The sequence below is a fragment of the Mustela erminea genome, chromosome 1 (assembly GCF_009829155.1).
Source record: "Mustela erminea isolate mMusErm1 chromosome 1, mMusErm1.Pri, whole genome shotgun sequence".
NCBI lineage: Eukaryota > Metazoa > Chordata > Mammalia > Carnivora > Mustelidae > Mustela > Mustela erminea.
This window is the reverse complement of record NC_045614.1, coordinates 172,196,332-172,219,256: the sequence shown is the minus strand read 5'-3', so window position 1 is coordinate 172,219,256 and position 22,925 is coordinate 172,196,332. Positions and strand designations below refer to the sequence as shown.

At 41.0% G+C, this 22,925-nt stretch overlaps 1 protein-coding gene across 2 annotated transcripts in view; it reads left to right on the top strand.

Moving 5' to 3' along the window:
- Positions 1-16,574: 16,574 nt before the first annotated feature.
- The window catches only part of TBC1D23 (TBC1 domain family member 23), a 58,832-nt gene continuing 52,481 nt past the window's right edge, over positions 16,575-22,925 (top strand). Inside the window, exon 1 of one of the 2 annotated variants that reach the window (XM_032351036.1) lies at positions 16,575-16,845. In XM_032351036.1, coding sequence (XP_032206927.1) covers positions 16,793-16,845 — 53 coding nt within the window. In that variant the 5' untranslated portion in view covers positions 16,575-16,792. The remainder of the gene's footprint in view (positions 16,846-22,925) is intronic. The other variant, XM_032351026.1, reaches the window with a different exon arrangement.

The window sequence follows — 22,925 nt, the reverse complement described above, 5'->3', positions numbered from 1 at the left end:
TCAGTGTTTCAAATACAGAGCTATCTGTGGCACAAGAAAGTATTGGATAAATGTCAATTATCTCCTGAAAATTAGATAAGTGCAAAGAGAGACAATAAGAACGGAATAAAAGTATTGCTTCAGTAAATGCCTTGATTAAATTGGCTGTCACGGAAGTGTAGTTTATCATTCAGTAGATTTACATGCATTTCTCCAATAAGACTTATCACTCACGTTTTGGAAGATAGCACATTATGGAGTGACTCAAAATTGGAAATCAGTCTGACAAGCATGAGAGACAGTCAGGATCAAGACGAGCAAGAGAAGGCAACAATAAAATGCAAGGTCTTGAGACCAAGCTGATGAATTTTGCTACAGAGGCAAGAGAGATCAGAAAGAGGTGACTGTCAAGATAGGAGGAGTTAGAAGAACAGGGGCAAGGGAGGGTGGGAGGAGCATGTCCAGCGCTCAGAGAGCGTGTGTACAGTGTCAAAGAACAGAAGTTTGTGGTCAGGGGAAGGGAACTCGTAATCTCAAGGTATAACCTCTTCGCCGCCTCAAGTGGTGGTCCCAGGTAGAGTCATATGGGGGACCAGTTGTGGCGGACGTAAGATCCACTATTCAGGTCTTCCTTTTCAAGAAAGAACCTGGTACTGAATTTCAAAATGTGTGCCTCCAGCTGTTAGCTCCTTCGATGCTCTGCATTGAAGCGGAGTCCACACTCTTCACATACACATTCTTCTTTGGGTGTCCCCCAAACAGTGGCTGAGCAGGGCAGTGGTACAAGGACCTAGCCATTCCCATCCAACAGGCACTCCTTGGACTGACCACCATCGCTCTGCTGCTCCCTGTTGGGTTAGCAAAGGAAGCAGTGCAGTCCGACCTGCTCAGTCCTGCTCACTCCCCTTTCCTTCTACAGGTGTCACTCCCCCCTGATAACCTTCTGTACTCCTAACTCCATCCTACCATCTGTTGCCAAAAGAACCCATCTATAAACTTTTAAGTTTGTTGCATATATTCTTCTTCTTCTTCTTCTTCTTTTAATTATTTATTTGACAGAGAGAGATCACAAGTAGGCAGAGAGGCAGGCAGAGAGAAGAAAGGGGGAAGCAGGCTCCCCGCTGAGCAAACCCTGAGATCATGAGCTGAGCTGAAGACAGAGGCTTAACTCACTGAGCCACCCAGGTGCCCCATTGTCGCATATATTCTTATTTTGTCCTTACAACAGCTGAGGTGTTAGAGGTAGTAAGAGCACCCATGCTTGCTTTACAAATGTAAAAACTGTAACCCAGAACACTTAAATAAACTGACTGTGCTTATGCTGCTAGGCTGTGCCAAAGTCATGCCCTAATTTCCTCCAAGTCTTTTCTAAGCCCGGTGCTCTTTACCTTGGAGATATTGAGAATAAAAAGTGACAATAAAAAAATGCTAAAGGAGGCCACAACTGAGCCTCTGCCCAACTTTGTAGATTTAGCATGAGGTTGAAATGTAAAACATTGTGAAGAAAAAAATCCCATACTTATAGTAGTACATTTTGATTAAAGAAGAAAATTATACATTATTTTTAAAAATTATTTCTATCCCACTCTCATTTTAAGGTTTCCTTTTGTGTATATTTATGAGGATCTTATTACGAGTTTTTCAGGTGTTTTTTTGCCATCAGTGAAACAGACCAGAGTCCAGTAATTTCCATATCCAAAGAAAGTAGTACAACGCCCTTTGAAACCACACTAGCTCTTTTACCATAAACAGAGTAATTTACAAATAGCAGTTCCTTTGTTGAAATCTGACCATTTATTTTTTTCTTCTTTCTTTTGAATTTGGAAACAATAAAACTCAAAACAAATATAGAAATATGGAGACATATACAGATGACAATAAAGGTCACCCATAATGCCACTGGTGTATTTGGGCTTTAAACCTTTTTCATCTTCTACTGGTGTGTACATGTATGTACATTCATTCCCTCACCCTAATCTTTTTTTTTTTTTTTTTAAAGATTTTATTTATTTATTTGACAGAGATCACAAGTAGGCAGAGAGGCAGGCATAGAGAGAGAGGAGGAAGCAGGCTCCCTGCTGAGCAGAGAGCCCGATGCGGGACTCGATCCCAGGACTCTGAGATCATGACCTGAGCCGAAGGCAGTGGCTTAACCCACTGAGCCACCCAGGCACCCTCCCTCACCCTAATCTTAACACCTCATTATACCCTGGAAGTTGTGACTATACTTCAACCCAGGAAGTACATACAATTCCAAGGTCTCTTATACTGACAGGTGATGAAGTCACTGAAATCCACCTCTTATTCCCAAATGAATTAACAGTATGTAACTTCTTAAATTTCAGATCTCACAGAGTTAGATCCCAAACTCAGTTCCCCCATATTTATTTTTTTGCTGAATCCTTAGATACTACCACGGTGGTCCTTGATGGAGGGAAAGCATCTGGAAGGTGACTGGGATGGCCTTTGAAGAAATGAAGAAAGTAACACCTTTTGGATAGTATCCTGGTCATGGAGGCCCCCAACTGCCCTACCTCTGAGGTCAAGTTCGGAAGCCAGGTTGAACCAGACTGGATTCTTGAAGTGGACCTGGACTGGAATGAACCTCCTGGAAACACCAGGACAAACAAGCTGCGGATGGCAAGGTTTTGAACAAGAAACATATCTAGGTGACCCTGTCCAGTGGTGATTCATCACAGGTCAGATTCCCATTTGCTGGAGTGCCTGGGTGGCTCAGTCGTTAAGCATCTGCCTTCTGCTCAGGTCATGATTCCAGAATACTGGGATCCAGCCCCGCATCAGGCTCCCTGCTCAGCGGGAACTGCTTCTTCCTCTCCCACTCCCCCTGCTTGTGTTTCCTCTCGCTGTCTCTCTCTCTGTGTTAAATAAACAGATAAAATCTTTAAAGAAAAAAAAAAAAGATTCTCATTTGCTTGAAGTTCAGTGTTGGGAACTTCTGTAGGAAGTGTAGGATCTCTTTCCTAGAAGTGACTTGTGCAGGGGCACATGACTGGGAAAATGAAGTACTTGCTAAGGTGATACCACTTGCTTTTATGTCACAGCAGCATGCGTGTCTGGACAATGTTACAAATGGAGCTAAGCCACAGAAATAAGACACATTTTAAAATTTGAAATGATTGAAAAAAGGAATATGGAATCAGAAATACATAATTAGTGAAAGCAGCTGGTAAAATGCAACAGGCATCCACAGAATCAAAAGCTCTTCTTGATGAAAGGAGGCCCAAGCAATCTTCCTAAAACTGCATCATTTCCCAAGTCCCACCTCACGCGTCCCTGGGTCTTTGAAGGGACAGGCACCTGGCGACCAAGTTGCACCGACCGGTCCCATTGAAGTTACATGAGTGCCACCTAGTGTCACTTGTTAAAGCTGAAAGTGGCTTAGGTAGATCTCTTAGACCTTCGATTTACCTGATGTGTGGAAACCAAAGCCCTGAGCGCAGAGGTGATTTTAGCAGGCTACATCTATCTGATTAGTGGCTGAGCCAGGCCTGGGAATTGGTTGTCCTGCTTTACAGTTTCAACTGGTGGTAACCTCTGGACTGTGCCAACAAATAAATCTCATGGGCAGTGATAGCTGGACTGTGCCAACAAATAAATCATAACCTTCCAGGGCTTCAGGTGCCCTGTGCATTAAACTCTTAAAATAACATTTCCTAATAAACAAATAAACAAGTAAATAATAACATTTCCTTGTTCTTAAAGTCTTGAGACATAGGAGTGGCAGAGAGCAGAATCTGAAAGTTAGCATATGTCTCCAAGGGCATTTAATCGTCTCCTCTCCTCCATGACCAGTGACCAATGACCTTAATTCCAGCTGTACAAATAATCAAATTATTTCCTACAAGCAAGTGCTCTGGTCTAAAGTCATCAGCGTTAATCCAGGGAAGATGCCTTCACTATCACCTTTTAGGCTTTCTGCCTTCAGCCTCTAGCTTTTCAAATGAAGCAGGTCTGACCCCATCTGGGAGACCAGTGCCACTGGCACGATTCAGGCTTTGATCTCCAGAAGTCAGGTGTTTTCCAGTTCTCCAAGCAGAGCTGTTTCAGGATTAATCTAGGCTGGTGGTTCTTTTTATTTTTTTAAAGATTTTATTTGTTTATTTGACAGACAGAAATCACAAGTAGGCAGAGAGAGAGGAGGAAGCAGGCTCCCCGCTGAGCAGAGAGCCCGATGTGGGGCTCGATCCCAGGACCCTGGGATCATGACCTGAGCTAAAGGCAGAGGCTTAACCCACTGAGCCATGCTGCCTGCACATTAGCATCACCCGAGGAACTTCTATGATACCACTGTGCTTGGGTGTGACCCTAGACCAGCAGAGTCAGAATCCCTGGGGCTGAAGTTCCCACATTGTTGTGTATGGTTTTTGTTAAACTACCCGTGTTATTCCAGTGTTCAGAAGATTGTGTGGGCTGAGCTTGCCCTGAATAAGAGAATTGAAGAGTTAAAAGCAGGAAGAGTGGGAGTTAGATAAGCTCATTCCACCCAGGGTCTCAGACAGAACTGGGTATATACTCAAGTCTCAATAAATGACCACAGAGGGGTCCCCGGGTGCTCAATGAGTTAAAGCCTCTGCCTTCAGCTCAGGTCATGATCCCAGGGTCCTGGGATCGAGCCCCACATCGGGCTCTCTGCTCAGCGGGAGCCTGCTTCCCCCTCTCTCTCTGCCTGCTTCTCTGCCTACTTGTGATCTCTATCTCTCAAATAAATAAATAAAATTTATAGAAAAAAAAAATGACCACAGAAAGGAACTTGTCCAGAGGAAATGGTACAATAATGCGGAAGGCATTCCCAGGCTGCTCATCTCAGGATTCCCTTACCTCCCTGCATAGGAAACATCTTCGAAAAATCACAAGGGAACTTAGAGGTAGGAGAAGCAGGTCGACAAAGCCAATATAGAGCAGGAAAAAATGTTTCAAAACATGAATATTATTCAAGTACACCTCACCCTCTGCTTTCCTACCTGTCCCATTTTTAATTCTTAATCCTCCCATTCAAATCACATATAGTGTATAGAGACATGTAGAATTAAAGGGGCCTGCCATATTCCAAAACACTGCCCTATTAATTCTCCGAGCAGTGGCATTTGAACTGAGATGTGAAGAAAGAGTTGGTGTACGCATGCTGGGGTCTGTGTGTGCAGGGGTGGGGGTATTTTTCAAGGCAGAGACAGCTCAGGCTGTTGTGAGACAGCACATGTGTTGAAGGTTTGTTAAAGGAAGGCAGAGGAAGCCCGTGTGATGGGGAGGAGAATGTGGTATGAGAGGGGACTAGAATGTTCAGGAGATGCCAAAGCAGTCAGGGCCTTGTCCATTAGTTTTCATATTCCAATATACCACATCCCACTTTCTCTCATGCATTAAGTCCATTGCACGTTTTCCTGTTTGCTTTGATCTACTTTTCTTTCTTTCTTTCTTTCTTTCTTTCTTTTTTAAGATTCATTCATTTATTTGAGAGAGAGAGAGAGAAAGAGCAAGAGTGGGAGAGGGGAGAGGCAGAGGGAGAGGGAGTCAGAACTCCAAGCCGACTCCACACTGACCACAGAGCCCGATGCAGGCTCACTCTCATGACCCTGAGCTCACCACCTGGACTGAAACCAAGAATCACATGCTTAACACAGGGCATCACCCAGGAGCCCTGCTTTGATCTACTTTTATGATCTCACCTTCAGTATCAGTGACTGATTCTCCTTAAGAACTGCTGACCTCCTTAAGAAAATCTCTAGGTGGGGGCGCCTGGGTGGCTCAGTGGGTTAAGCCGCTGCCTTCGGCTCGGGTCGTGATCTCAGGGTCCTGGAATCAAGTCCCGCATTGGGCTCTCTGCTCAGCAGGGAGCCTGCTTCCTCCTCTCTCTCTGCCTGCCTCTCTGCCTACTTGTGATCTCTCTCTGTCAAATAAATAAATAAAATCTTTAAAATAAAAAAAAAGAAAATCTCTAGGAGCTTTTTCTAAAATTCCAAACCTTTATTCCTATTAAACGTGATAATATTCATTTAGGGCAATCCTCTTGGGTCTCCTCCCTCTTTGGGAGCTTTGTACTATCACTTTACTATTGATCAATAAACTTTGCTGTGGGGTGCCTGCATGGCTCAGTAGGTTAAGCGGCTGCCTTCAACTCAGGTCATGATCCCAGGGTCCTGGGATCAAACCCCACATCGGGATCCCTGTTCAGCAGAGAGCCTTCTTCTCCCTCTCTCTGCCTGCCACTCCCCCTGCTTGTGCTCTCTCTCACTCTCTCTGTCAAATAAATAAATAAAAATCTTTTAAAAACAAAAAATAAATAATTCTACTTATTCGTTTAGACTTTTCCATGTGCATATTCAAATGGTCATCTCCATTTTTTTGGAAAAAGCAAAAGAAGTATCAGACACAATTCTGCAACTGTTTTTCCTCCCAACTCTTTAGTTTTATTTAATAATAAATAAATGATGGGTGCCTGGGTGGCTCAGTCGGTTAAGTGTCTGCCTCTCCCTTCCCTACCAAATCCTGGCTGAGTTGTCTGTACCATCACTGGCCTAGTCTTCCAACCACCAACGTGCCTGGTGCTTTTCTGCCTTTGATTAGGTCACTCCATCCCTGAAGATGTTTCCCTTTATTTTGGCCTACCTGAACACTATCTGTCCAGGTGAACTCAAAAGATATCTGGGGAAAGAGCTTTCCAGATGAAGGGAATGTTAGGGTTGCAGATTATGTAGAGCCTCATTGGACACTGTAAACTATGACTAGGCAAAATTTAAGCATCATACTTATGCAGGAATATAGGCTTTGTCTCTGTTGACAAATTATCATAAAATATAACAAGTCAATAATCGTACAAGTCAATAATTTTTAAAATAATAATATTTTTATATCAGGAAGAAATTCTTTGTTTCAGGCTAAAAATGGTGGTTTAAGATTTGCCTCACTCTGGACGAATTTCATTAAGCTGAAACAGGAACATCCAACAGAGCAATCACACCTAATTGTGACATATAATAAGGACCCTGAAGTAATGCCTTCCTTCTTCATCTTTTTTGTATTTTCATTAACTTATTTTCTTATTTAATACAAACACAACAATCGTTTCTGCTTCTAAAGTGCTTCTTAAATTGGGAAGATAGAAAACCACTTGCCTATTTAATTTAAATTCAGACTTCATATTCATTCACTGCTAATTCATAGGGTGGCTAGGAGGATTAAATGAATTAGTGGAAGTGCTTAGAACAATACTTGCCACACAGTAAATGCTCTGTATGTGTTTGCAGTAATAATGTTATATACTCTCCACTCATTCATTTATTCATACAGCAAATTACATCTATGTGTCGTACTATACCAGGCACTGGAAACGTAAACGTATTAAACTCTTCTCAAGGATCTCATCTCTACTGGAGAAAACAAATATATAAATACATAATTAAAGTGTGATAAATGCAGTGATTGAGGTGTATTTAAGGGGAGGGGTAGCAAAAAGCAGAAATGAATAATTCTGCTTGAGAGAAAGAGTAACAGAGGAAATGTTGCTAAGTGTTAAGGCTAGGCGTAACCAGCTGAGCGAAGTTAGTAGAAACTAACAAGAGGAAATAAGCTTTTAATAAAGACATAAAGTCACAGAGCAGCAGAGTATCCCTGAGGCTTTATGGAGTGACTGTTGTATATGTTATAAGGGAAGAAAGTAAATACTGTACTTGCAATTATGAGAGGACTGTATCATTGTAAAGTATTTGAACACTCTTTAGAGTGGATGGTGAGCAACCAAAGGATCTGAGGTCCATTTCCATCTTAGAAAATATGCAACAAGAGGCACAAATTCAAATACTTGTGAGGACCAAACAATTAACAAGTGTGTAAATTGAAAAAACGAAAACAAGTGTGTAAATTGGGGTATGGTCTAAAGTGATGAGGGAGTCATGGGGGGAACTAAAAAGACATCCAAGTGATTAAAAATAATAACAGGGACACTTAGCTGGCTCAGTCAGTAGAACATGTGACCCCTGATCTCAGGGTTGTGAGTTGAGCCCCGCATAAGGTGTGGAGATTACTTAAAAATAAAATCTTTAAAAAAAATCAAACTTTGGCAATAAAATACTACAAGACATCTTGAAAAAAAAAATTACAACAAAATAAAAGCTGCTAAATAAATCCAGTCTGAATGCTGCCAGCTTGAACTCCTGGTGTAGAGGCTGTTGACTGGGGGAAACTGGAAGAAGGTAGAGGCTAATTAAGGAATCTTCACATAAAACATAACAAGGAACAAAAGCAAGAGAAAAGCGGCAGGGATGAAGAAGGAGGACTCAACCCAAAATACGTTTAGGGAAGAAAAACAATCAATTAACCCTGATGACTTATGGAAAGGAAGAAGGAAAGAAGCTAGAATAATTCCCAAGTTTCTGGCATAGATGACTGGAAATATGATAAAACCAATCACCAGTAAAGAAATGGCAAGGCCTAGGAAGGTAGACATGATGAGCTGGTTTTAGAATTGTTGAGTTTGGAGTATTTGCTGGTCACCCAAGTATAAGCTCCTAGTAGATGGCTAGATTTACAGATAGTACAAAAGAAAGGCTCGGGCAAAAATACAGATATAGGAGTTACCGGGTTGTAGGTAGGAATTAACAACAGAGACGTAGTTGATACTATTCAAAATAAAAGTGTGAGGAAAAATTATAGAAAGAAATTTTTTAATTTAAATTTTTAGAAGTGATTTTGTATTTGTGGTCATTTTCATATCATTGCCTCCTAAAATTTCTTTTTATTTAACTTTGTATTCTTCTTAAGTGAATTGGGCATGTAGAAATGACAGTGATTAAATGTACAACTTACCATGGGTACTGGAGAAATCAGCCTGGAAATAACGGATTCATAGAAAACGTAACCTATCTGTATTTTTTACACATATTGTTGAAAGCATATATCATGTAACTACTTTCAATTACATTAGATGGTTCCTTGCTATTTTATTTGGCAAGACATACACCTAACAAAAAGAGTTAGTACAAGAATATGAGGTAAATGGAGACAGATCACACATATAGAATAGCACAGCCATTCTCTAAGAATACTGTATATAGATTGTATGTGTGAACGCACCAAAAGCAATGTTTTTAAAATTTAAGCTAGTTGCAGCTAACATATTGTTTACCGTCCCTATTTCCAACCAGCAGTGACTCAACCCTAATAAGAGCCCTTTGTCTGGAATATTTGAGAATAAACTTGGAAAGAGGAAAGTGTGAGATAGGTTCCCACATTAAAACATGACCATTCCAGACCCAGGAATGGGTCAATCCCCATCAAAATGTTTACTTTGGGTCCAACTGCATAACCTATTAAGAGTCAACTTTGTTTAGCAAAGACAACTACTAGAAGGATAATGAAGAAATCCTATAGTCTCCAGGTCTTTTTTTTTAATCACTGTTTGCTTAACACTTTTAAGTGAATTAAAAGCAGATGTTGAAATTATTGCCAACTGTAGACTTGTCATCTGTAAATGGGTATTAATTTGTTTTGTTCATCATTAAATTGTTAAGCTACAGTAGTTTAAAAAATCTTGGAATGCAGGTCCTAATGGGCTTTTAAAGTTACAAATAACTGAAGTAATTTTGATAATTGTGAAGACATCTGTCCTTGTAAGATAAAAAGAAAAATTCCCGGAAAAGTTTGGAATTCTGAAACTCAAAAATCAGTATTTTGAAACAGAAATCAATATTTTGATATTCAACAGGAACTTTTGGACACCATCTCTACTTTCAGCCCTACATTTGGTGTAATGGAGGCTACAAAGAAACCTAAGTGGTTATCATTCTCAGAGTGAAAGAGTACAAGATGCTGTATGACTCAGGGCCCACAGGAGGGGGCCTCTTAATAGTCCCTCACAGATTCAGAGGAGGAGTAGCTCAAGGAGAGCTGAGATGATAGGGGCAGGGACTTCAGGGGCAACTTGGTTGGACAGTGACGGATGTACAGGATTTAATACTACCTCAAGTGACAGATTCTAAGACGGCTCTCAGCGATGCTTGCCTTTGGGTATTCAAGATTTTTTGTAGCTGACCTGTGTAACCAACTCGATATTGGTTACACAGCTCTGTTTGTGTAACCAGTTGGATATGGGTTGAACAGAGCTGACCTCTATCACCAGCAGGATATTGCAGAAATGATGGGTGTGTGACTTTTGAGGCTAGGTCATAAAAAATACTGTGGCTTCAATCTTGGTCTCTCTCAATCTCTCACTCCAGGGGAAGCCAGGCTCCATGTTGAGAGGACATTCAATTACCCCATGGAAAGAATTATTTGGAGAATACCCTGGGACTCCCACCAATAGTCAACACTAACTTGTCAGACATGTTTATGAGCCACCATGGAAGTAGATCCTCCAGCCCCAGTGAAGTTTTCAGATGACTTTGTAACTGCAAACCTGATTAACTTCAAGAGACCCTGACCCAGAACTTCCACTAACCTGCTTCTAAATTCCTGACCCACAGAAATTGTGAGATAATGAAAGTTTTAGGACTCAGAGTTTTGGGGTGTTTTAATGTAGCAATAGATTAATACAGTGTATTAGGTCTTCCTCTACACCAAGGAATACATGAAAATCAAGAAGAGATTACTCAAATATGAATTGAGCTAGCATCATTTCTCTTTTCTTAAAAGAAATGTTATAAGATCATAGTGAAAAGTGAAATAAACTCTACTACACTAACATAACAACTGGCCACAGAAATGAGTTCACAATCTCTACCTGCCTCAATCCCAACCAGTTATATAGGTGAATGACTTCATCCATTCAAAAATACTTAAAAAAAAAAAAAGGAACCCTTTAGTTCATTTGTTTATTTAGAATAATAACATACTTGTTTATTTGTTTATTGAGAATAAACTATGTGTCAAGGATGAATTAAGTATATATAATAAAATATAAATTATATAATTCTATGGCAATAAGTACATATAATAAAATGTAAATTATATAATTCTATGGCATAGAATGGCAAATAATAGGTGAAAAATATTTCTGTTTCTTTATAGTTTCATTTAAAACCAAGAGACTTAAAAAAAAAAAAAAACAAGAGACTTAACTTTTCCTTCATGAAAATTGCAACTTGATTTTGTCCAAGGATAATATGGCATAATTCTATACTTATTTGGGTGTGAGGATACAATTAGATGCACAAACACACCCTGTGTGGATGACTGGGTGTGGCTTTGTTGGACACGCATCTCAGAATGCCTGCACTCTGCACAGTTCCAGATGGTCACCCCTATCAGCATCACCTTAGCATGGCATCAGGTCTATACAAAAAGAGATTCCAACTCCCTCTGCTCCAGAGGGATACAGAGAAGTACAAAAACAGAAAGAGTTCCTAGTATTATTGATGAAATCCTCTTAAAATTAGGAAAAAAGAGAAATGTAAGAAAATACAGACAGATGATTTCTTCTCTAGCTGTTGAAAAGTTTTTTTTGTTGTTGTTGTTTTAAAGGAGAGATCTACTTGTAGTCCCATGCTATATTTTAAAGGCATGTAACAGTGGTGAGTGGGTGGCTCAGTCATCAAGCGTCTGCCTTGCTCAGGTCATGATCCCAGGGTCCTGGGATCAAGCTTCACACATTGAGCCCCGCATCGAGGTCCTTCCTTATTGGAAAGCCTGCTTCTCCCTCTCCCACTTCCCCTGGTTGTGTTCCCTTTCTTACTGTGTCTCTCTCTGTCAAATAAATAAATACAATCTTAAAAAAAAAAAAAAAGTCGTAACAATTGAGGTAAATGGCAGGACAATGAGATTTCTTAAAGCACAAAATACTCAGAAGTTACACCTGTAAAAATCTGCAGCTGCTAGGAAATGCTCTGTGGCCATAGCATGGTCTTTGTCATCTCAGGAAGTGAGGTGTATTGGGGAAAATGTGGACAAACAAGATCCAGAGAAAGAAGAAGGGCTTATGGTAAGAAACCCATCAGCAAGGGTCAGTAATAACTCAGCAGCTTGGAGTTCAACAACCCAGTGTGGTTTTTGTCCTTCCAGAAGATGAGACAAGGTAAGGGTAAAGTGTGGATGACCCTGATCCAGAGCAAGATAAAGAGGACAAAGGGCTTTGTGGCCAGAGGAATCACCTACCACCTAGATCTGTCGGAACTGTAGCTTGGATGTTAACAAGCAAAACATGAGGAAACACCATACACTGTGGAAAGTAAACAAGTAGAACCTGCTCAAGAAAGAGGAACCAAAGGCATACCAAGTTTCAAGGACTTCACCTAACAATCAGATTTCTAGAATTAACACTGAAGGAAGAGGATGTCATCATCTTGGTGAGTATCATGAACTCAGAGTGAACTCAGCAGAACACAGAACAGGCTGATGAGTAAAGAACAAACGAAAATATTATCATTAGCCAATTTCAAGTGAGATCTTGTTCCCAATGGGTTATATATTCATATCATATTAACCCCATCTAGGACTGGCTACAGAATTTGTGGGAGGCCCTATACAAAAAGAAAACAAGAGACCTCCTGTTTCTGAAAGACCCCTGCCCTGGAGAGTCCCCTCCCTTAAGAGATAAATAGGATGGCTTTAGATGTCCTGACAGCAGCCCAGGGTGGCACATGTGCAATTATCAAGACAGAATGTTGTGTGTACATCCCAGACTATCACAAAAATATCACAGGACTAATAAAGGATATGAATGCCCAGATTAAGGCTCTACAAGGTCCCTCTCTCTCTTTTAGCGAATGGTTAAGTTCCTGGTTTGAAGGAGGACTATGGCCAAATCTCCTTTTCGGGCTTCTCATTCTTATCACCTTATTAACCTTAATATGTTACTTTGTTCCATGTTTCTCTACTTGGTGCCGAGACTCCATTGCTACAATGACTACACCACGACAGATGATCCTTATCGCACACGAGGACGCCTCTTCACTGTCAGCGCTGGATTCAGCTGCCTCCACCTTTCGTAACTCCCTTATACATTCCTACCCTGATCAATATTGACCCCAGTAGGTAGGGACAGCTCTACGCCCCTATTCAGCACGAAGAAGTTATAGAAGATGAGACCTTCCACCTTCAACCACCTTAAAGATTTAAGGGTCAAAATTGTTCAGGGGGAAATGATGAGGGAGCAGGAGGCAGGCTGAGGATGGAGAAGGGGCTGATGCCTTGCACCCCCTCTCCACCCACTCCCCTTGGTTATATGTGTGACATTCCTCAGGCACCCCTGACTGCCATAAAACGATAAATAGTTAACTTGCAGAGATCACAGTCCTGCAAGGTAGGAGTCTCCCTTGGTTTGCAAATGTCCTTGAGATTTACAACAAAGAAGTTACCTTATCAATAGCCCTAATGTCACCCTCCCCTCCATAAAACACCGAAGGAGGCGGAGGTAGAAGGAAAAGTAAATAAAGTTGAATTTCTTCTAAACCTAAATCTCATTAACAAGGATGCTTGATAGCAGGAATGTAACATTCCACCAGTAGACTCCCAATTGTCTTTACTTGATAAGTAACCAGGCCTTCAATATCCTGGTAGTGCTTTTTTCGCATGCGTGGGCTAACCGGCCAGTTCTACTTCTGTAAGATTGCTTTGTCTGCTTTTCGCGCGGGGTCCCCTGACCCAATCCACTGACGGCAAGTATGCCTGTTCAAAGGATCAATCAATCAGCGCCGTCCCCACCCAAAACTTGTTTGTACCTGTCTATAAAAACCCCCGCTTTCCCCTCGGTCGGTGTGCTCGGTTAGCTGGAGCTGCCGACCACCCGCCGGTACCTGCGCCCCAATAAACCTCTTGCTGTTTGCATCCAGTGGCAGTGTTGGATTCTTGGGTAAGGGGATCCGCGGGTCTTTCATTTCTAAATCATTAGGAGCTTCCAGATGGCAATAGCAGAGCACTAAACCAAGTGCAGGGCCCTTCTAAGCACAGGGTCTTGTGCTGTTGCCTAGGTTGCATGCTCATGAAGCTGACTCCGGCCCTATTAAAAAGAGAGGAAGTCAGAAGTTTTGACTTTACTTCTACAAAGTGAAGAACTGCTCGAAACGTCAAGTGAGATATTTTTAATGAAATAATACTTTTACCAGAGTATAAAGCAATCACTGATTTAATTATACGAACATGAATATTACAATTGAGGATTAGAAATGCCTTACCCAGTAAACAATAGCATGTCAAGTCACTGATATAATAGTTTTTAAAAAAATAAGTTGAAACATTTAAAAAAAATTTATTTAGTTATTTGACAGAGAGAGAAAGAGAAAGCACAAGCAGGGGGAGTGGCAGAGGGAGATCCTGATTTGGGGGTGGGGAGCTGGATCCCAGGACCCTGGCAATCAGGACCTGAGCCAGAGGCAGACACTTAACCAACTGAGCCACCTGGGCACCCCAACATAATCATTTTTTTTTTTTTAAATATTTTATTTATTTACTTGACAGAGATCACAAGTAGGCGGAGATGCAGGCAGAGAGAGAGGAGGAAGCAGGCTCCCTGCTGAGCAGAGAGCCCGATGTGGGGCTCATCCAAGGACCCTGAGACCACTACCCGAGCCGAAGGCAGAGGTCCAACCCACTGAGCCACCCAGGCTCCCCCAACGTGATCATTTTTAAAACCATTTTAGAAAAGCTTCTGAAAACCCACCAACAGTTGAAGGGATACAGTGTATGTAAGTCTTGAGGTTAGGATGGTAAACTGACCTGGATGCATGCCTTTTATTCTTTTTCTTTTTTTTTTTTTGCCTTTTATTCTTTTTGATGGTTGTTATCAAAACCCTCATTCCATGTTAAAAGAAATCTTCCCCACAGAAGGATTGAACATCATGCAAAGATCCTGGGCTTGGAAGTGGGTGTAGTAACCTGTGGCTCTGCATCATCCCCCTTTTGGGAAGAGAGTAAACATGTTCTTGGTTGTTAATGAAATGCCTGGACTATGCTTTCTGCTTATTTTAGTCAAATAGGTTTAAAATTATGAAAAATTCTGTATACCAGAGTCTAGACTCTTTAAAGAACATTGAAAACCTTCTGTACTACACTTCTCAGCTCCTAAGAAACAAAATATTAAAAATATAACTGAAGCCATTTCTTCCCATTCCCCTAAATGTAATTCTGAGAACTGCAGAACTTTTCTCAGATAACAACTTGTCCAAACTTCTGCACTAAGAGACTTGACCAAACTCTAGCATAGTTTCTAGCAACTTAACACCATGTCCCTAGGAGGACTCTAGGCCTCCCACAGAAATCCAGCTCCTCATTAAAATGCCTGATTGAGAAAGTTCAACCGCCAGAATTCACTCTTCGTTCTAGCCAATCCTGATATGTTGCTGACCTCTCTTTCTTGGAGCATTTATTAGAAAGGGCTTACAACTGTGACTATGTTTCTCTTACAACTTAAAAGTGTCCTTCTCAAGGGCCTAAGAGTCATTTCTTTGAAATGTAATCATCTGGAATGATAGGGCCGTATCTCCCAGCCTCTGTGGGAGGATAGAATCCTAACTTCAAAAACTGCCAACTAGCAGACACAGCTGGCATTAATCACAATCACACTGGCTAACCCTTTGTAATTTTTCACTTCTCTGACTCTAATGAGCTCCACTCTCCCTACTCCCTCATTCTCCCTTTTAAACCTCTAATCACCTCTGCACCAATTGGAATGGAGCTCCTCTCTTTCTCCTACTGTCAGTAGTTTCTGAATAAAATCTGTTTTCACTGCTTTAACTAATGTCTGGCTGTATGAGAAATGCCATTCCAGTTTTTCTATCTTTCCCCTTCATTTTTAAAAAGCACATATGCACCTATTCATCAAACTGATTTGTATTGCCCATTTTTAACACCAAATAGAAACGACACCATACCTTACCTAACCTTCCGCAATCTGTTTTGTCCATTTATTCATATTGCTACATGCCTTTCTACTTCCTTTGTTTTGGTTTCAGGGCTTGTAAAAGCATTTCCCTAGGTTCATCCTCCTGCGCTTGTGCACGCCAGTTATGGACAAAGGGAGACAAGAGGCTGGTGCTTCGATGTCAGTGATGTGGCCCGAGCTTGGATGTGGAGGCCAAGGTGCCCCTACTTGCGAAGAGGGAAAGAAGTAGGGTGGGAAGAGAAAAAACGTGGCAGTTCTGTTCGGAACTCCAGGAATTCGGAAATCTAAATTTGGATTTTTAATCTTCCAGGTTATTAAGAAGATATGTATCAAGGGGGTAGGCGGGAGCATATTTCCTTTGTTTTTAGCGCTTGTTTTCAAACAACTTTATTCAGGCAGAAAGTACGGGGCCTCCATTTGTACTTTTGACCGCGCCCCACATACAGGAGTGGGCGTGACCTTTCCTCAGACCCAACTCTCCGCAAACCCAGTTGCTACAGTCGGAAATGACTGAAAAGTGGCTATCCTCCTACCTTCCACCTTCCCTGTGGCATTCCTCCCTCTCCTATTCTTTCCACCAGTTAAGGTTCCCAGTTCTGACTTTGCTAAGTAGGACGCCAAGACGTAACGAAGAAGCCAAACCGACGCTAAAAGGCGACGCTCCAAGAGCCTTTTACCAGGTCACGCTCCCTCATCCAGCTCCGCCTACTCTCCCTGCGCTCGCATTCCGTCCGGGCCCCCGGGGCATCCTGGGACACGTAGTCTTTGAGAGGGCAACAGCTTTGACCAAGTCTCCTCCCCCAAGCTGGCTTTCGCGGTGGGGTTGTCGTGACGTTGCGTTCCTCCCGTCTCTTCCCTCCTCCCTTTTTCTTTTCCTCTCCAGAAGCTCAGTCTCAGACTTCCGAGGATCTTTTACGACGTTGGGTCTCCGAGTCGGTCCCGGCGCCGGGTCCACTTTTCGGCAAAGTGACGTGGACGTCAACAGCAATGGCGGAAGGAGAAGAGGTCCTGCCGGAGCCAACGTCAAGCGGTGACGGCTGGTGAGTGAAGCCCAGGGCTGATTCTTATTGCCCTTCTATTCTTCCTTTTCACCGTCCTGCCCGTCCCTGAGACACCAGCAGGCTCCAGCATGGAACGGGAAGACCCTTCCTAGACAAAGTCCACTGCCGTGCCCCGCCCCCTCTGCCGGCCGGGTTCTTTCAGCCAGTTCCGTCAAGACAGAGGGGCTAAGGCCCGATTCCAAGGGAGAGGGGTGTCACCCGGGTACTGGGCCTCAGTTCGGTCCTCCGCTTTCGTTCATCGGTTTCCAAAACGTGCTGGAGAGGGTGGCTTCAGGGCTGGGTTTGGCCGGAATACGTGGCCCTGGGAGTTAGAGTAGGTTGGTTCGGAAGGAAGTTTCGCGGATACAGATGTGAGGCACTAGAATACCATTTGAAGACAGGACCCTTGAAATGACCACCGCAGCCTTTGCCTAGAGGTTGAGAGACATATTCAGGGAGGATCCCTCCCACAGAGTTGAGCTGCTTTTTATTCTAGCGTTTATTTCTTGTTTTGCGTTTCAGCAGTTCCCACTATTCGTCTCACCCAAGTCGTCTTTTTTCTTCTGGTCACTTTCCTCACAGCTCAGTCTTTACAGCTTTGGATGCTTTCTGGACATTGCTCTAGCTGCTCCCAAGCCTTTGCATGCTTACCTGACTTATACTCAGAGTTGTGGAGCGGGGAGGGACCTGCAGTAGTAGTGGAGTTTGTCACCCAGTGTCGTTAATCTTTGGGAAGGGCTCCTCTTTTTGAAATAGTGGATCTTTACAAAATATTTTTAGGGACATTAATATCATAAAAAAAAAGATGAAACCTTTAGAGGCTTTTTGAATTTTTGTATTTAAGTATGTTGACCGCATGTATTAGATAGTTTTAGATTTGCTTTTTCATCATGTGACATGTATACAGCTCATTTAATAAAGCTGTTTGCCTAAAGTTTATACAAGACATTTTAGACACGGATTTTAATCCTGAAATGGAAATCATTGAAAGGGATAGATAATAACTGAGAAATTCAACTTTCAACTAGCAGATATCCAGTATTACCTTAGTGCATGCATGTACTCTCCAAGGTGTAGGAGGAAAACTTACCGGTGACCTACATATAGTTTCTTTTTTCAATTTGCTTATATTAGAGCTGTGACAGTTACACTCAATAACAAGGTAAAGTTGATCCAGCTCTTTGGGAATGTGAGTGAAAATGTTACGGGATTTCAGGGGGGGACAGAAGCCACTTCTATTTGCAGTTACTGGAGAAAGCTTCATGGAAGCAAAGGTATTAGAATTAGGCCTTGAAGAATCAACAGGATTTAGACTGGTGTTGTCCAATAGAAATAGAATGTGAGCCACATATGTAATTTAAATTTTTCTTTTCTAAGTGGGTTTTTTTTTTTTGTTTTTTAAAAAAAATTTATTTGACACAGAGATAGATCACAAGTAGGCAGAGAGAGAGGAGGAAGCAGGCTCCCCACCGAGCAGAGAGCTCAATGTGGGGCTCGATCCCAGGATCCTGGGATCATGACCTGAGCTGAAGGCAGAGGCTTTAACCCACTGAGCCACCCAGGCGCCCCCTTTTTTTAAACTTTTTAAGTAATCTCTACACCCAGCCTGGGGCTTAAACTCACAACCTGAGATCAAAAGACACATGTTCCACCAACTGAGCTAGCCAGGTGCCCTGTAATTTAAATTTTCTAGTAGCCACATTAAAAATTAAATAATGATAACAACAACAACAACAAAAACAGTTGAAATTATTTTATTATATCTAAAATACTATTTAAATATATCATTGTTGGAAGAAACCAATTAGATAATTTTATATCTTTTTTGGTAATAAGCCTTCAAAATTCAACATGTATTTTTCTTTTAGCCTATATCTCAATTGGATCTAGCCACAGTGCAGATGTTAAATAGCTACACAAAGCTAGTGGCTAATATTGGATAGTGCATTCAGAGTAATAGATGGGAAGGGCCTCTGAATGGAGTAATAGTGTGAGCATGGACATAGGCAAGAAAACTAATGATTGTTTGGAGAGTGAGGACTAGAACTTCATGAAATTTGTTGTCTTGGAAGTGTTAATCTTTTATATCATAAACTGACTTTATTCAGCTCACTCACCATGAGAAATGTTTCTAGAGTTAAAATATCTTTGAGAAGTTCTTAGGAGGATTGTGAGTATGAGTCTGATGCAAGGAACATGGAATTAATGGTTGTTAAAGGTAGTATTTGTTCTCTTCTAGGGCTACTGTACCTTTTGTGTGGCTTTTAGTTTTTGTTGTTTTTATTTTCATGAATGGAGGAACCCCGAGGTGTTCTTTGATTTCTGCTCTCCTTCCATTCTCATGTAGTCTTTCTCTCTTTTCTCTGCTTACTCCACTCTGGGGTGTCCCCTTGGAGTGAGTTTGAATATAGTCAGAGAAGACATTTGGATTTGGAGTCATAGATTTGGAAAGCCTCTGTTCTTAGACTGGTAAATGGATCGTTATGGAATGGGGAGGGTTTACTTTTCCCCCAAAAAAGTCGCTTTTTTTTTTTTTTTTTTTTGTGGGAGAGTGTGTGTGTGTTTGTGTGTGTTGTGGGGGGGGGGTGGTAGAGAGGCAGAGGGAGAGGCAAAGAACCTTTATCTTAACCAGGCTTCTCGCGGGGCTCCCATCTTATGACCCTGAGATAATGACTTGAGCTGAAATCAAGAGTCACATGCTAAGCTGGTTGAGCTACCCAGGAGCTCCAAGTCACATTTTTATTGTAATATTTCCTGAAATGTGTTATATATCTCATTGCCTAACCTGAACTTAGCTCAGTGTCTTAGGGTCATTCAGTTTACAGAGTTAAGTGTATAAGAAAAAAACTAGGTCCCTGTCCTCAAGGAATTTGTGGTCTAGTTAGAGGAGGCACATTTAAGAATATCAATTACTGTGGCGCCTGGGTGGCTCAGTGGGTTAAGCCTCTGCCTTTGGTTCAGATCATGATCCCAGGGTCTTGGGATCAAGCTCTGCATTGGGCTCTCTGCTCAGCAGGGAGCCTGCTTCCCGTGCCCCCCCCGCCCCCCGCACCTCTGCCTGCCTCTCTGCCTACTTGTGAACTCTGTCAAATAAGTAAATTAAAAAAAAAAAATCTAAAAAAAAAAAGAATATAAATTACTATTATACTTTTGTAATACAGTGAGACCTATCTGGGCAGAATGGGTAGATAGTTGCTATGTTAAATGAATGGACCCATACAACCATCTCTTTTTGAGATTGCTTTTTGTTAGTTTTTTCTGTTTTCTTTCCTTTCTTAGTAGTATTTCCCAGTTTGTTCTTAATCTGTGATACTGGGTAGCTAACCGTGTTAAATCATGTGTACATTTGTAAAAAGGTTCAGGATGGAGCCCAAAGATCTTAAAAGTACAAGATAACACTTACCCATGTATTTTCAGTTATGTTCCACGCCAGTGCTTCTCAAAATTTAAATGTGCATTACAGTTACCTGGGGGTCATGTTAAAATGTAGATTCAGTAGATTTGCTTGGGACTGAGATTTTGTATTTCTGACTGGTTAGCTTCTAGATGATGGCAGTTTTGCTGGTTCATGGACCGTATTCTTTAGCAAGATTCTAGATGATGCATAACTTGAAATGAGTTAGCCAGAGGAATTTATCTCTATATTTCGGTTCTATTTTTTCACCTAACACATTATGCTGTAATTTATCTCATTAATATGATTTATCATTGCTGTTTACATAGTGAACTTCTCAAGGGCTGTGACTGATAGCAGGTGGCTCAGTGGATGTTTATTGTCTGAGAGACTTTTGTAAAATCATGTGCAATAACATACCAACCTGTCATTTCATATACATTTCTAACTCCATTGTTTTTTTGAACTGTGTAATTGCTTGTACACTCACCTTTTATGAAAAACCAAAGATACCAGAAAATAGCTCTCTAACTTTCTGAAACTGCAGCCACACAAGCTCAGAGGGTCTGGAGAAATCTTTTAAAAATGTTTATAGCAAGTTTGAAATTACTATTATAAATTTTTTTTTTTTCTATTAAGTCAACTCTACTCCTAATGTGGGTCTTGAGCTCATGACCGTGAAATCAAGAGTATCATGTGCTACTGACTGAGCCAGCCAGGTGCCCACGAGTTTGAAATTATTTAAATTTAAACAAGCTACTGCTTGGGACGCCTGGGCGGCTCAGTTGGTTAAGCAGCTGCCTTCGGCTCAGGTCATGATCCCAGCGTCCTGGGATCGAGTCCCACATCAGGCTACTTGCTCAGCAGGGAGCCTGCTTCTCCCTCTGCCTCTGCCTGCCATTCTGTCTGCCTGTGCTCACTCTCTCCCCCCCTCTCTCTCTCTGATAAATAAATAAAATCTTAAAAAAAAAAAAAAAATAAATAAATAAACAAGCTACTGCTTTGTAAAAATCAAACAAGTGTTTAATTTTTACAATTCAAAGGTTGATAATTATCTTCTCGGTATTGAAGTAGTCAGCCTTGAATTTGAACAAAAGTTTCTCATTTTCTGAGGCTTTCTTCCTAACATAAGGCCTAAACATCTAAAGTCATAATTTAAAAAATGTTTTTTCTGTAGATTTTAATTTTACAATTGTTGGTATTCTACGTTCAGTTTAAAATTTTTGTAGAGTATATACTTTAAAGTCATGATTTTAATTTATTGCTAAACTTTTAAAATTATTGCTAAACTTTTCTTAAAATTGTAAAAGTAGCAGTTCGTAAAGCTTTTATTTTTTCATTTGAAATGTGAATAGAATTGTCTTGGGAATAATAGGGTCTTTTTCAAAGTTCTGTGCACTTTGTAAATAGTGTTCTCAGTGCTTCCCATTTCATAAGCATTGAAATATGAGGAGAGATTTAAGGAGAGTAGGTGATTGCAATTTCAGAAATGATACAATCAGTAAAGAAATATATTTAATATGAAAGAGAATGGAACTTGTTGTTTTATTTTTATTTTATTTATTTATTTATTTGACAGAGAGAGATCACAAGTAGACAGAGAGGCAGGCAGAGAGATAGGGAAGCAGGCTCCCTGCGGAGCAGAGAGCCCGATGCGGGACTTGATCCCAGGACCCCGAGATCACGACCCGAGCCGAAGGCAGCGGCTCAACCCACTGAGCCACCCAGGCGCCCCAGAACTTGTTGTTTTAGAGGAATATTGACAGCTTGTGGTTCTGGGCAGACTGGATATTACCTTACAGAAAATGAAAAAAATGAAAAGGAAAATAAAACTTATTGTTTTGAATTAGGGGTTTTTAAGTGACAACTGTTTGATTTTGTAAACTAAGTAGAATGCAGACAATGATTAGAAATTAAGAAGATGTTAAAAAAAGAAATTAAAAAGACTTATTTTGTTTATAGTATTTACATTAATGTTTTTCTTATAATTCATATTTTACTTTTTTTTTTTTTTAAAGATTTTATTTAGTTTGACAGATCACAAGTAGGCAGAGAGGCAGGCAGAGAGAGAGGAAGGGAAGCAGGCTCCCCGCTGAGCAGAGAGCCTGATGTGGGGCTCAATCCCAGGACCCTGGAATCATAACCTGAACTGAAGACAGAGGCTTTAACCCACTGAGCCACCCAGGCGCCCCCATATTTTACTGTTTTTAAAGGTAATTCCTAAATAATAATTCACAGGATTTTACTCCTTTGGATTGTAGTACCTGGTTTTTGCATGCCAAAAAAAAAAAAAAAGTATTCAATTGGTTTACTTTCCTTTATTTGTACTTACTGAAAAGAGTACAGGTATATTCCCTATCTTAGAGGCAAGTCAGGTAATTCAGGAGTACCCTGTTAAGTGTGCTGCAGTACACAGCGAACTTATGAGTAGGTGTCTTCTGAACAGAATTGATAAACTATGTGTGGCAAATCATTTCTGCTGCTTACGCTAAAATATGAATTCTACTTGGAATAAACTAAAAACAGTGACTTCCCTTTGTCAAAAAGCAAGCCAGAGTTTAGCAAAGCATTCAGCAGACATTTAACTAAATTCTGGTTATATTCAAGCTGCTATGTGGTGTTTTAGAAAAAATTTGAGACAGATTTAAAACCAGAAGCCAGAAGTTGCATTGTTCTGACTTGCTTG